Source organism: Balaenoptera acutorostrata, chromosome 17 (genome assembly GCF_949987535.1).
Source record: "Balaenoptera acutorostrata chromosome 17, mBalAcu1.1, whole genome shotgun sequence".
Taxonomy (NCBI): Eukaryota; Metazoa; Chordata; class Mammalia; order Artiodactyla; family Balaenopteridae; genus Balaenoptera; species Balaenoptera acutorostrata.
The window spans coordinates 843,508-856,674 of record NC_080080.1 but is presented as its reverse complement, the minus strand read 5'-3'; the positions used below and the strand labels follow the sequence as shown (position 1 = coordinate 856,674).

The following is a 13,167-nucleotide window of genomic DNA, read 5'->3' as shown; positions in this document are numbered from 1 at the left end:
ACTGTCAGACGGGAACGTTCAGGGCCAGCAGCATCTGCACCTTTATCCACAGGCTGGGCGGCTGGGCCCAAGATACCACCGAATCACTCTATAAAACCCAGAGGAAACAAGGAGAAAGTGCAAGTCCAGGGAGTGGGTCTAAGGTCACGCAGAGAGGTCACTGTTATCAAAACGCTCCTGGTCATACACTTCAGCCACCACCTTGCGGCCAGCAAACCAGCGCCCATTGAGGGCCTGGATGGCCTTGTGAGTCTCAGAGGCTACGGAAAACTCCACAAAAATCTTGACAATGATCTCCGCATCCTCCTCCTCGCCCTGCTTCTCCTGGTAGATGATGACACGGTTGACAGCACCAAACTTGCCACACTCCTCGGTCACCTCCCCCTCCAGGTCGTCATCGATGTCCTTGGGGTCCACCATGTTGCGCAGAACCATCACTGTGGACTGTGGGGGGGGGACAGCTGAGAGCTGTGGCTGGCTGGCCCGCCCTGCCCCGCCCCGCCCCACCGGTCCCGGCTGCCCACCTCCTGTTTGCGGAGCAGCTTCTGCATCACCATGTGGCGGGCGCTGCTGCCAGAGATGCTCATGTGCTCCTGCTCGCTCAGCATCTCTGGCCGCTCCGACTCGGGAAACAGCTCCTCCTCCTCCTTCTCTTTCTTGGGCTCCAGGAGACCGAGTGTCGGAGGGCTGGCCAGGATGGGGTTCACCACTCCCACAGAGGGGATGGTGACCGGAATGGGAGGCCGGGCCGGGGTCACACCTGCAGCAAACCCACCAGGTCCAGCAGTCACTCCCCCCACCTCCACCATTCCCAGGAAGGAGCACAGCACCGCTGAGCATGGCTGAACTGCCCGGGGCACAGGGGACTAAGGAAGCTCATTAAGGGCAGCTGAAGGCATCAAGCCCAGAGGAGGGGGCAGGGGAAGGAGGGAAACCTCGACCCACCCAGGCTCACCTGTGATAACTCCCGGGGCCTGGGCGGCCATGACAGCCTGGGGTAGCGCCCCCAGGGGCTGGGCCAGAGTCAGGGCAGGGGACACCAGTCCAGGTGTGGCTAGAGTACCCAGTACCGCTGCTCCAGCCACTGCTTCCTGCAACCAAGGCCACTGTGCTTAGTCCCCGGTCTGGCTGCCTCCACTCAAGACCAAAGAGCCAGTCCGCACAGGATCAGGGGGGCCTGGTGCCCACCACCAAACCCACGCAATCCCACCAGCCCTCACCTGAGCCGTAATCTTGGCTGTGGCGGCAGCTGCGGCCACAGCAGCAGCAGGCGGGAGGCCTCCAGGTGTGGCCGGCGTAAGCAGGGGCATAGGGGGTGTGACAGCCTTGCCCACCCGCAAGTACTGGCCACCCAGGTCAAAAAGGTTCATGGAAGACACGGCATCCTGGGACGACTGGGCCTTCTCATATTCTGCAGAGCAGGAGCGGCAGTGAGGGCCAGCCACGGTGTCGGGTGGGCTTCACCGCCACCCCGCCTCCCCAAGCTCACCAATGAAGCCATAGCCCTTGTGCTTGCCAGTCGTGGGGTCCCGAGCCAGTGTGCAAGATTTGATCTTGCCGAAGGCCTCAAACACACTCTTGATGTCGTCGTCCGAGAGGTCCTGGTGCACAGAAGCCACGTAGATGCGGTTGAAGGCTCGCGCCTCCTCGGCCAGCTGGTCTATGATGGGCTGGGCCTGCCCTATGTTGCTGGGTCTGCCCACCTGGGGGAGAGGCAGGGATGAAGAGTGCCCAGTCAGCCTAGGCCGGGTCGCTGCAGGCTCCTGGAGGGGCTGCTCTGCATCTCGGGGGGACTGAGCACAGAGCACACCCGTGCCACACGCTGACCCCAAGGTCCACCCCCGGCCTCACCTTGATGTTCCTGCCTCCCAGCATCACGGAGTTCATCTGCTCCAAGGCCAGCTGGGCGGCCTCTGGGACCTCGTACTCCACAAATGCAAAGCCCTGGACGCAGGAACACGCTGTTAGGCCTGGAGAGCCCGGGGGTGGGGCAAGGCAGGGCAGGTGGAACCTCACCTTGTGCTTCATGGTGACGGAGTCCCAGGACATGTCAATGCTCTTGATGGGTCCAAAGGGGGCAAAGGCCTGGCGAATGGTGTCCTCCCCCAGCTCGTAGTAGATGGAGCCCACGTAGACCCGGCACATGATGGCCAGTGCCCGCTGTCGCTGAGCTGCCATCTGGAGCAGGACACAAGGGGAGAGAGAGCCACTGCCTTGTGAGGGGGTGGTGGGAGGCTGGGCAGCCCATTCCCCTCCTGGCCCACCCACCCGGCTCCGCTTGGGGAGGGCTCCCCACACGGCAGCGTGGTGCAGGCTCAGCCCCTGCAGTCAGGGTGGTGGGGGTCGGCAGGACCCCACCCCCAGGAAGGAAAGGCAGGCCTGGAGGCAGGAAACGGACGCACCCCGGCCCACCCAGGTCCCGGGCAGACTGACAGCGAAGCTGACAGGTGGTCGCAAGGCAGGGCCGCAAGCCCTCCAGTCTGGGGCCGGGCACCCGGGTGGGCTGAGAGGTCCTCCCAGGGCCCTGGCCGTGCACTCCGACAGAGAGGGAAGGGGGAGCCGCCAGGCTGCAGGGACCCACTGGTGTGGAGGCGAGAGAGGGGACAGAAGACAGGGCAGCTACCGCCCAGAAGAGCCCCCGGGGAGGAGGTGAGGAGCCCAGACGGGGCTCCCCGGAGAGAAGACGACCAGCAGCCGCTCGCGCAGGGCCCCAGGGCCTGAACCCTCACAAAAAAGGGCTGCTACTCCCCGGGAACAGCAAGAGGTGGCAGAGCCGCCGAAAGGAGAAGCCCCTGGGCTCTGCTTGGGCAGACACACCGCCTCCACGCTGGGGCGAGCCTGGCAGTTGTGCCGGGGGACCTCCCCATTCCCGCAAGGAGACAGCTCCCCCCCTGCCACCTCACGTATGACATGCCTGGTAGGGAGGGTCCTAGCGCCTCACGCCATGGGCCACCGGGAGGAGCTGGGCCCAGGGAGGAGACCACAGGCCCAGGGCAGGCAAAGGAGACGGGGCCCTGGCTCTAGCCCCTCAAGAGGGGAGCCCCACACCTTCACGAGGTTCCCCATAACCAAGAGGCCAGCTTCTTTTAGATACAGCGACTGGCCTAGAACAGGCCGGGCCCCCGTCCCTCAGAAAGGGGCCTACAAACGAGGCCCACATCTCCCCCAGACTAGAATTCCCCCCCCAAATGGGACTCCCCTCCTCAAACTATGCTCTCAACAAACAGGCCTCAGGCTCCCTGCTGAGACCAAGGACCCCCCCCAAAAAAGTAGAATTATGTCCCCTCTCGCACCAGGCGCCCCAGACATGAAACCAGCTGCCCCTCAGGTCAAAGTTCTCCAAGATAGGAGCACGTCTCCTCTTCAGTGTGGGCTCCCCAACAGCAGGTGTGCCAAGAGCCCTCTCCCTGACCTGTCCCCACAGACAGACGCTTCCTAGAGAGGACACAGCGACTGTCTGGCCCCCGAGCTCAGGACTGCGTCTCCCCTGCGAGAGCGGCACGCCCAGGGACGACCCCCCGAGAAGGCCGCGTTTCCCCCTCAGACTCCCCAGAGGGGCCTGGCCTCCTCCTCAGCCTGCCTCTGGGCGATGGAGGGCCTTCTCCTTCCCAGACTCCTGCTGACAGCAGCCAGGGCCACGGCCACCGCCTCTGCCTGCTCCCCGGCCGCGTGGCCTCCGCCCCCTGCTGACAGCCAGGCCCGAGGCCCGGTCCTTGTCCTTCCCTCTCTCATTCGCTTGGGTCCCCCCAGCCCCCCACCCCATCCATCCGTCCTCCCTCCAGGGTTTGATGGGGCCATGAGTTAAGAGCCTTCTCTCCTCGGGGGCCTGACCCCAAGCCAGGAGCCCGAGCAGCCTGGAGACCGGCGGAGCTGGAGGCCCGGCGGTGCACCCCGTGCGTGCAGGCGGCATGGGTGCAGGCGGGCCTGGCGTGGGCAGCTACCCTCCTGGCCGGCTGCCCTCCGCAGTTACCTGGCCGGTTAGTTTTAAGGCGGGCCCTCAGAGCAGATGTAGGCCTCCCCAGGGGCGGTCCCGGGGTGGGTGCCCCCCACACCACTGGCCCCGCCACGCCTGGCGCTCTGTTGCGCTCGTCCCGAGCTGGCGGGCAGGGCCGGCTACGGGGAGCAAGGTCCCCAGCACGCAGGCCGCACTGCCCCCCTCTAGCCCTGACTAAGGACATGAGCCCCGGAAGAAGTGAGCATGTCTATTGACCGATTGCAAAGGTGAGAGAGGATCTCCAAAGCCCATTGTCACTGCTGCCATCTGAAAGACAGTAAAGACAGAGTTCAGTCTGTTGGAGCCGAGCAGTCTCCGCTCTCGTCACACCTCACGCAGACAGCGGCAAGGCCCGGAGTCCCCGCCCTGCCAGGAGGCCCGCCTGCCTTCCCACACTGCCAGCCAAGCGGCCAGCCGCCGGCACCTGCCCAGGGGGGCCTCAGAGCCCCAGGTGCCCCGCCCCGCAGCCTGGCTGGCGGGGCAGAAGGAAGGGGGGGAGGAGGAGGAGGAGAAGGAGGAGGAGGAGGAGGAGGAGGGGGAGGAGGGGGGGGAAGGGGAGGGGGGAGGGGAGGAACTGATGGAGCACAGTGAAGAGCCAGGGCATCTCCTGGCAGCGTGAACATCTGAGAGGGAGGGGGCGGGGGGCAGGGGGCGGGGGGGTGGGGGTGGGGCTCGAGGCCCAGGCACCTGTCAGCCTCACCCTGTCCTCTTCCCCAGAGCCGAGGCAGCCTCTGGCCACAGGCCTAGAGCAGGGCCCCGTGGAGGCGTCCCCAGCCTGTCCTCTCAGTCCTGGGCCCCAAGCCGAGGACTGAACTCCCTGCAGGGGGCCCTGACTGCTCTCATCCGAGGCCATGGGGGCGGGGAGGAACATTCCTAGGGGCTGCAACACCAGCCACGCCGCCTGGGGGCACATGGGCTCAGGGCCACAGTCTGAAGTCCAAGAAGAGGAGCCGATTCGGGAAGGGCGGTGGGGCGCAGAGGAGGGTTGGGGGGGGGCCGTGGGCTCTCAACAGGTGGGTCAGGCTGGGCCACTCGTGCCTCAGGGAGGAACCTGGGTGTCCCAAGGAGTCTTTGAGAAACCGAGCAGCACGCCACCCTGCGGGGACAGCCGCAGGCACGAGAGGAGGAAGAGAAGGCAGAGGCGGCGGCGGAGGGGGGGCAGCTCACCTGCAGGTTGGTGAGCTGCTGCTGCTGGTGGGCGATGGTCTGCTTCACCAGCACGCTCTTGATGCTCTGCTCCATGGCGTACTTCTTGGCCTGCGGGAGAAGGTGCTGAGGAGCAACGGGGCGCCCGGCCCGCGGGGAGACGGGCCTTCCCCCGCCCAGCGGCTTTCCCTGCCGCAGCGCCCCGGGGAAGGACGCACACGCTCACCTTCTGGAGGGCCTCTTGCTGCTCAGGCGTCAGGGGAGGCAGTCCCAGCTTTGCGGCTGTGCTCTGCCCGTTCTCCATCTTGATGGAGTCTGTCCCCTGGTGATGGGGAGCAGGGAAATCATTAAGAACGAGTTCAAGACCTCCCTCACACGGCCCCAGGAGCCCACCCCACCTTCTGCCCCGACAACCGCACGTGGCCTGCAGCTCAGCCCGCTCCCAGGGGCAGACAGGTCCTCACACAGACTGTCTCCCACCTGGCCTGGACGTGGGTCTGCCCACCTGACATCCCTATGCCTGTCCCAGGCCGGTCTCCTCCAGGACCCACTGGGAGGACACACACCGAGGCAGACAGACACCTTGGGGGCCCTTGGCCAACCCAGAGCAGCTGCAGGACCCAGGCTTGCAGGAGTCACCAAGACAGGTAGCAAGTAGTAAGAAGGGCCCAGCCCTCATGGCAAGCCTGACCCCAGAACCCCCGTCCCATGCTGCACAAGAGAGCCGGCCTCAGCTGTCCTCTAAGACAAGGGGAGGGGCCAGGGCTCTCTGGAGGTCCTGGGACTCCTCGCTCCCACACTGCCTGGCACCCACACTTTCTCATGGCCCCAGCCATGGCCACAGACTCGGCTTCCCTGCTCGGGACGAGATCCAGGGGCCACTCAAAGAAAAGTATGGGCAAGGGCTCCCTCCCAGCACAGCTCCAGGCGGTAACCCATCCCTGCACGCTGTGCACACTGCCCGGAGAGCCCAGAGTTGTTCTCCCAGGCCACCGCAGCCCCGAGGAGGGCTCCAACCCGCCTCCACCAAACTCCTCCCTGGGCTGTGCATAGCACCCTGGCAAGAGAAGCCAGAAGCAGGCCAGCCACAGGGGGACAGAAGCGGACACCCACCAGCACCCTAGGCGAGCACAGGGACGAGGAGACGCTTTGGTGGCGGTGGCGGTGTCCCAGCCTGCTGCAGACCACAGTGGATGCTACTACGATTGTTTACATGCCCTCTATCAAAACTCATTTCTAAGCTGTTTGCAGGGGGAAGAAAACAGTTGTGTAAGCTGGAAGAGAAGCACGGCCACCAGACCCAGAAGAGCATGTGTGTCGGGAGTTAGAACACACCTGCCTATCCACCAGTTGCTGGGTGGCCAGCAACCGCTCCAGAGGGGGTATTCTGCAGCCCCCAGCATGAAGCCTCGGGAGGGACAGCAGAGAAGAGAGGCAGGTCGCCAGCACAGGAGTGACGAGCAAGGACAGAGGTACAAAGGGGGCAGGAAGGGGCTGGATGACCCAAACCCCAAGAACCACCATCCTGACCAGCTGGCGTGCGGGGTTTCCAGCACAGGGTCAAAGGGCAGGAAGCCCTGGAAGCCCCTCCCCTGGCGACCGAGTCTGGCCCCTGCGAGGCTGTCCTCCTTCCCGCTGGCTCCAAGCCCAGTTCTCCATAGAGGGAGAGAGGCCCGAGAGCCTGGGGCTATGACTCCAGAGCAGGCTGTCACCATGGTAACCAATGCTACCCCCTTTCAGCCCCTTAGAAACTTTTCAATCTCCTCTTTGTCTTGATAAACAAAAAGCCCTTCTCCTACCAACCAATGGCTGGCTAGACAGCCAGCCAGGGTCGGGGAGGGCTGGCTAGAGGGGCCCACCAGCTTCAGTCCCCGTAACTTCCTAGGGTCCAGGCTGAGTGCCATGGCCCTCCCCCGAGCGTGCTGGGGGCCCAGCCGAACAGCCGCCCAACCCTCTGGACGCAGGCGTTGCCGTGGAGAAGCGTGAAGAAACTTCTTACCCGGCTCCCCCTCCCACACTCCCACCGGCTCGGTGACCAGAACTGGCCAGATCTCCCACGCCTACCCTGAAGCCCTGCCCGAGGCCCCCAGACTTGTACTTTGACTTACACATGGTTCTGCTTTCACGTTTTACTTAAATCAGAGATCTAAAGTGAAACTCTGTATCTCTGGCTCTTAAGAATACTCTGCACGTTCTGGAACAACACGTTTGCCCTTCTGTATGACCCCGACGGTGAAGGGCTCCCACCGGCTGAGGTTCACACCCCACCTGACCACAGCCACCATCTGCCTGGTGTCTGAAGACACATGAGGCTTCAACCCACCACAGAAGCAGGGAGGACGCCAAGTAGAGGCAGGGAGGAGGAGGCTAGAGCCAGGCTGGAGGCTGGGTGGCGAGAGGGCAGGACAGGCATCTCTGCCCAGAAGGCAGAGAAGAGTCCCTCGGGCTCCTCCCGCCCCACCCCCTGCCAGGTCTCTCTGGGCCCAGGGACGAGAAGGCAGGCAGGCGGGCGGGCGGGCGGGCGGGCGGGCAGGCGGGCCTGAGGGCGAGGATGCTTAAGGTCAGTACCTGTGAAGGTTTCCATTTGTCTCCCGCTGCCACCACTGCCGCCGCCGCCGCCGCCGCCGCCGCCGCCGCCGGCTCGGACCCCCCTCCTTGCTGGCCATTGACCTGCTGCAGGCAGGAAGGAGATGATGTGACGGACATTCACAAGACCCAGCCACCCAGGCCCTCTCTCGTCTTTCCTGGTTAAGAGCTGAGCTCCGCACGGACCAAGAAGGGAGGCCGGCAGGGGCCCAGGAAGGAGCCAGCTGTGACATGGCCCCTGAACACTCCTGACACTGCCTCACTGCACCTCACCCTGCCCACTCCTCCAGCACACCTGCAGCTGCCCAGAGCCCAGCACAAGGGGCTGGCCTGGCAGAAACCAGAGCAGAATCTGGGGCAGCCCCGAGCTGGCAACGAGTCCCCAGAAAGAGACACGGCAGAGAGCTGAGCTGTGCTCCTGCCCCAGGCCAACAAAAGGCAGGAGTGGGTCGAGAGCTGCCCTCTGGCCACACAGCTGAGGTCCTAAAGATCACTTCCTTTCCTACTGGCAGGCTGGGCCAGGCCGCGCAGGACAAGACGACAAGGAGGACAGATGGCCGTCTCCCTCCTGAGGCAAACAGAGGCACCTCTTTAGCACCCTGTACACATGCCTGGGCCAGCCCACAGCTCAGCACCAGCCCCAATGCCTTCAACAGTCTCTGGCCAAGCCCCTGGGGCAGGTCCCAGGCCCCTCCTGAAGACAGCTCTGAGGAGGGCTGCCCTCTGAGTGGCAGGGCCGGGCAGGGGGTCTGCATGTGTAAGTGTAAGCCTCCCTCCCCCAGCAAACTGTCCACGGCTGTCTAACTCAGGGCAGATGAGAGCTTGGCCACGCCTAGAGGGGCCGAGAAGCACTGCCGTGCAGAGCCAGCCCAATGGAAGGAGAAGCTCCCGACCAGGCTTAGAAGGGTGGCAGGCCAAGGGCAGAAGGTGGGCAACGTCACAGGGGTGAGGGTCTTAGTGGAAGGGCCCTGAGACTTCCCCACCTTCTCAGATGCCGCACAGCAGGAACCCGCTCCCAGATCAAGGACGAGACCCACAGATATCTTGAACACAGGCGACAGCCATGCCCACCCTCGAGGGTCCGTGCACAAACAAAGCCAAAGGCTGGGCCGACCTGGCCAGAGCATGTCTCAGGAGTTCCAGCCTCAAAGGAGAGACAGCAGCACAAACCTGACTGCACTAGAGACGTGGCCAGTGGGCACAGAAGCTGTGGCCGACCCAGCCCTGCTGCCTCCCTGGAACCCCTCTGAACTCGGCACCACTGCTGCTTAGAAACTGTGCCCCAGAGAGAGACAAAGGAAAGGGGGGACCTGCTGACACAGGCCCCACCCAGTGGGTACATGGCATCTGGGGACAGGGTTAGAGTCTGGCTTTGCCCCAAGTTCCCTGGCAGCCCCCAGAACACACCCAGAGCAGAGGCTGCCTCTTAAGACCCACAGCAAGAGATCACTTCAGGTCTGGGGATACAATCCAACCTTTAGACCCCTGTGAGCAGAGTCAACTTGAGGGCACACTTATAAACCACTCCCCCAAATTACTGTAATAGCCAACACAGGAACCAGGACAGGGCTGAGATCAGAGCACAGCTCAGAAGAGACTTCCCAGGAAAATTCAGTTCACCAGGAACTCTAGGAAGCACATCCTACCCCATTCATGGCAGAAACAAAGTTTCCAGTCCCACGGAGCCTAGGGTTCTGTTCTAAGCAGATGCTAAGACAGCTTAAAGGAAACTGTCATTTATCATTACAGCCAGTCCCATGCTGTCATCCTCTGGCAATGAATGCAGCACGCCCTGCGCTCACAAAGCCCCCCACCCCGCCCCCACCAGGCAGCAGTGCCTTGAGGGGTGCAAATCCCCCTCTGGCAGGCGTGTGTGTATGGTGGGGTGGGGCGCAGTGCTGCCCCATGATTCTGGGACCCAAACCCCAGCACTGCCAGTGATCAACAGCCCAGGGCAAAAGGATTATTTCCACTAGAAAAAAAGAAAAGTTACATAATTACTTAACATCTCCAGGCTTCAGGCTCTTCAGGCCTGTCTCCTGGGGCTGGCAGGAAGAGGCAGTGAGTGGTTCCACATAAAGTACTTCAGGCAATCCACCTGCACATGGCAAGCAATCCATAGGTTTCAACGACCATTCGTATTATCACAACATCCAGAGCCAAGTCACCACAGCAGGGCCACTGCAGGACACTGCCTGCCTTCCGCTCAGTGCCCCTTCACATGGTCCCATGCTGTCCACTGCATGGCCAGGCTCTGTGCAGGGCACTGCAGATGCAGCAAGACAAGACAAGAGACATGCCAGCCAGCACCTACGTGAGATTATTTCTGCAGTTAACAAGTGCTAAGAAGAACACCAAGCACAGGGCGGGCAGAGAGGGGCCGTGAGGCACACTGGGCCGTAGCATCCAGGGAAAAGGCCTCTCTGTGAACTGACATGCAGGCTGGGACCCACAGAAGGAGAAAAAAAGCAACTGTGCCCCGGGGAGGGGAGAGGGTCCCAGCGCTCCTGCCAGATGGAACCCAAGGATGATGGTCCCAAGTGGGAGTGAGTCCGAGTGTCAGAGGAAGGGGCTATGGCCCGTTTCTGCAGCCACCAGGTGGAAGGCACTCCCAAGTCAGAAGAGGCACTGCTGTATCTTCCTGGGTCCTTCCCCACGAGATCACTGTGCCACTCCACTCCACCTCCCACAAGAGCTGAAGCCACAGCTTAGGACAGCAAACCAGCACTGCTCAGCATGCATGGACCAGAAGACAGAGACCAAGCTCTCAATATGCCCCAAAAGGACTGCAGGGAAACAGGGAACCCTTCTAGAAACCCATCCATTCAAAAGGTAGGAAGAGGAAGGTGTTGGACCACAAGCTGGACTTCACTCCCACAAGCTGATAAGGTAAGCCCGGGCCTTTACAGTTTACATACACCTATTAACATACATATATTAACCTCTTGAAAGGAGTCAGACGGCCAGTGAAGACCCTTATCGAAAACCTCAGCTTACAGGGTTCAGACTCAGTGCCCCCCCCCCCCACCTCTACTACGACACCACCTGCGTCTGGCCCTCTGCCACAGCACAGCTGAGTCCCCCTGAGCAAGGCTGGGGCATGGTGTTGACGCAGGTCTGTGGACGCTTGGGGACATGACTCTCACTGGCCTCTCCTGCTCCTACACCTTCCCAGGAGTTCTGGTGGCCTCCAAGCCTCCACCTTCACCTCTTTTCTCTCTAACGTCCCTCTCACAAAGGTAGTTGCTCTCTTGGCTTCAACAGGAAGCAGGACATGGCAGAAAGAGGACAGTGAGGCTAGCTAGGCCTGAGAATCACACACTGGGCCCCCCTCATAGCCTGGGGCCTCTCTCTCACTAGGGGTCAGTTTCTTCCCCAGTGCGACAGGTTCGGTCCCCTCTCTGGGCATCAGCCCCCAGCTGAGAGCATGGCCAAGGCAGTCTAAGTACACCCCCTGACCCTCAGACATCTCCCCTATCAGTCCAGCCTCCATCTACCTGCAAAAGCTGCCTTCTTAGACAGACCTCACCACATCCGTCTGAGTACAGGTCGGGGGAGAGTGGCAGGTAAAGAAAGGGATGCGCTGTGTGAAGGGTCCCGGAGGGGAGTCAGTCGCACACGCCTGGGAGCAAGAAGAGTGAAGGGAGACTTCACCACGGAAGTGCTGTGTGAGGAGGGGTTGTCCATCTATGCTAACTGCTCCACGTGGCTGACGGAGGCGAGCACTAAGCAGGGCAGGAGGAGTTTCTTCCTCTAGGTGCCCGCACCCCCCTAGCACTTCAAGCACCCTGGGTGGGTACTGGTCTCCAGTGCCCACCAGACCCCGGAAAAGGGCAAGACTGCCTCTGGTTCCCCACTGTTCCCCCAAGTCCTCGCACAGCGCTTGGGACAATGTGATTGCTCAGGAAACATGCAATGAGAAACCCTGTCTTCCCTTCCTGAGTGGGGATAGCAGGACGGAGTCCCTGTTGGCTGGAAACCTCTTCCCCCGCTGAGCATCAGCGGAGAACAAATTCACAGCTGTGTACGCAAGAAGCCAAGGCCTCCCTCCTCACCGGGCCCGATCGCTTCCTACAGGCCCCCGCACGCCCAGCGGCCCCTTTCACACTAGCGGGAGAAGAAACGCCACGGTTCCCAGGAGCCCCGCCTTCAAGTCGGGGACACAGGCGCACCCCATCGACAGAAAGGGATGACCGCCGCCGGGGTCCGACCGGCCTCACCGCGAAGGGACCCGGCTCGGCGCGCGGCACGGCCCCCAGCTGCGCCCCGGGTCCCCACCGCGCCAGGCCCTACCGCGCCGGCCGCCGGAAGCTGCAATCTGCGGGCCGGAAGCTGCGGCCGCAGGCCGGCCCCCGCCTCGCGCCCGCCCCGCCCCCGCCTCGCGCGACCAAAGGACGCGGGAGCTCGCGCGGGGCCCCGGAGCGACCGCCACATCCCCGGGGGACCCTCGGCGCCCTGGCCGGGCCGACAACCCGCTCTCGCCATCTGAGCGGCGGCCCGCGGTCACGGGGTGCTCACTTACTAGAGCTATGGTCGCCGTCGCCATCTTGCGCCCGTCGCGGCCGCCGCGCGCGCGCGCCGCACGCTTCGGCTCCTTCCGCGGTCTCGCGCGATCTGGGTGCCGGCGGAGGAACTCTCAAGAGGACGGAACTCTCGCGATTAAGACCCTTTCCCCCGGCGACGTGGAAGGAAAAAGGAGTGCGCTTCCGGTGAGGGGAGAAACAGTTAACGCTCCGGGAGGGGCGGACAGAAGGGGCGGGGCCGGGGGCGTGTTGGGGGCGCGCGCGCTGCAGCCCGGCCTCCGCTCGCCGCCAGCCCCGCCCTCCGCCGGCCTCTGTGCGTCCCAGTCCACTGCTCGCTTCGTCCTTTGCCGCCCTCCGGCCTCTGGTCGGTTTTCTGCCTGCTTTGCAGGAAAACCCGAGGCAGGGCACAGACGGCCCGATCCTCTCCAGGGCTGCGGTTGAAAGCAGTGACAAAGAATCGCTGTATTTCGGACTCAGATGTCGAAATGCATCTTTGCGTCATAACATCTCCGAATGCGCCTACCAATGCATGGTGTGCTGTCACCTAATGGCCGCATTTTCTCTTTCCTACTGACCCATGAAACACTGCATCTTTTGCGCTGATGGCGTCGTAGAGTCACTGACATACAGTCGGTAGAACTGCAACCCAAGAGACAGGCTTCTGAACCAATCCCGTGGGAAGGGTATGCACTCAGAGTCCCCTTAGTTCTGAACTGTTTCTTAAAGGCTCCTGGTGTCCATCCCTGGTGCTGAACTACCCTGGACGCTTGCTGCATGCCCACCCGGTCCCAAGACCCTCACTCAGTGAGGCTCAGGCCCTGAGGTTGTCAGCTTAGCAACTTCAGCCTGCCTGAGGCAGCAAGGTGTCTTCCCCAACTAGGCAGGTCTCTTCTCCATCCTGGGAGAGTTTGACATGAA

The 13,167-nt window shown here is 62.7% G+C and overlaps 1 protein-coding gene across 8 annotated transcripts; it reads right to left on the bottom strand.

Moving 5' to 3' along the window:
• Positions 1-17: 17 nt before the first annotated feature.
• On the bottom strand, positions 18-12,403 carry PUF60 (poly(U) binding splicing factor 60). 8 transcript variants are annotated; one of them, XM_057531853.1, is made up of 12 exons: positions 12,249-12,401; positions 7,709-7,813; positions 5,367-5,462; positions 5,162-5,251; positions 4,211-4,261; positions 2,017-2,178; positions 1,852-1,944; positions 1,490-1,703; positions 1,221-1,411; positions 956-1,091; positions 525-760; positions 18-444 (listed from the first exon to the last, which is right to left on the bottom strand). In XM_057531853.1, the coding sequence occupies exons 1-12, from the start codon at positions 12,270-12,272 to the stop codon at positions 145-147; spliced, it is 1,698 nt and encodes a 565-aa protein (XP_057387836.1). In that variant the 5' UTR covers positions 12,273-12,401; the 3' UTR covers positions 18-144. The 8 variants fall into 8 exon arrangements, with proteins under 8 accessions (XP_057387836.1, XP_057387837.1, XP_057387843.1 ...); XM_057531854.1 differs by having other exon boundaries at positions 7,709-7,810; positions 12,249-12,393; XM_057531860.1 differs by lacking the exon at positions 12,249-12,401 and adding an exon at positions 11,782-11,995.
• Between the last annotated feature and the right edge of the window lie 764 nt (positions 12,404-13,167).

Bases quoted from the DNA above. Each gene is read 5' to 3' on its own strand.
- PUF60 (XM_057531853.1), bottom strand. From the start codon at position 12,272: ATGGCGACGGCGACCATAGCTCTA. The intron at 5,463-7,708 runs GTACTGACCTTA...CCCCATCACCAG, and splicing joins ACAAATGGAAACCTTCACAG to GGGACAGACTCCATCAAGAT. The intron at 4,262-5,161 runs GTGAGCTGCCCC...ACTGTCTTTCAG, and splicing joins AGCAGCTCACCAACCTGCAG to ATGGCAGCAGTGACAATGGG.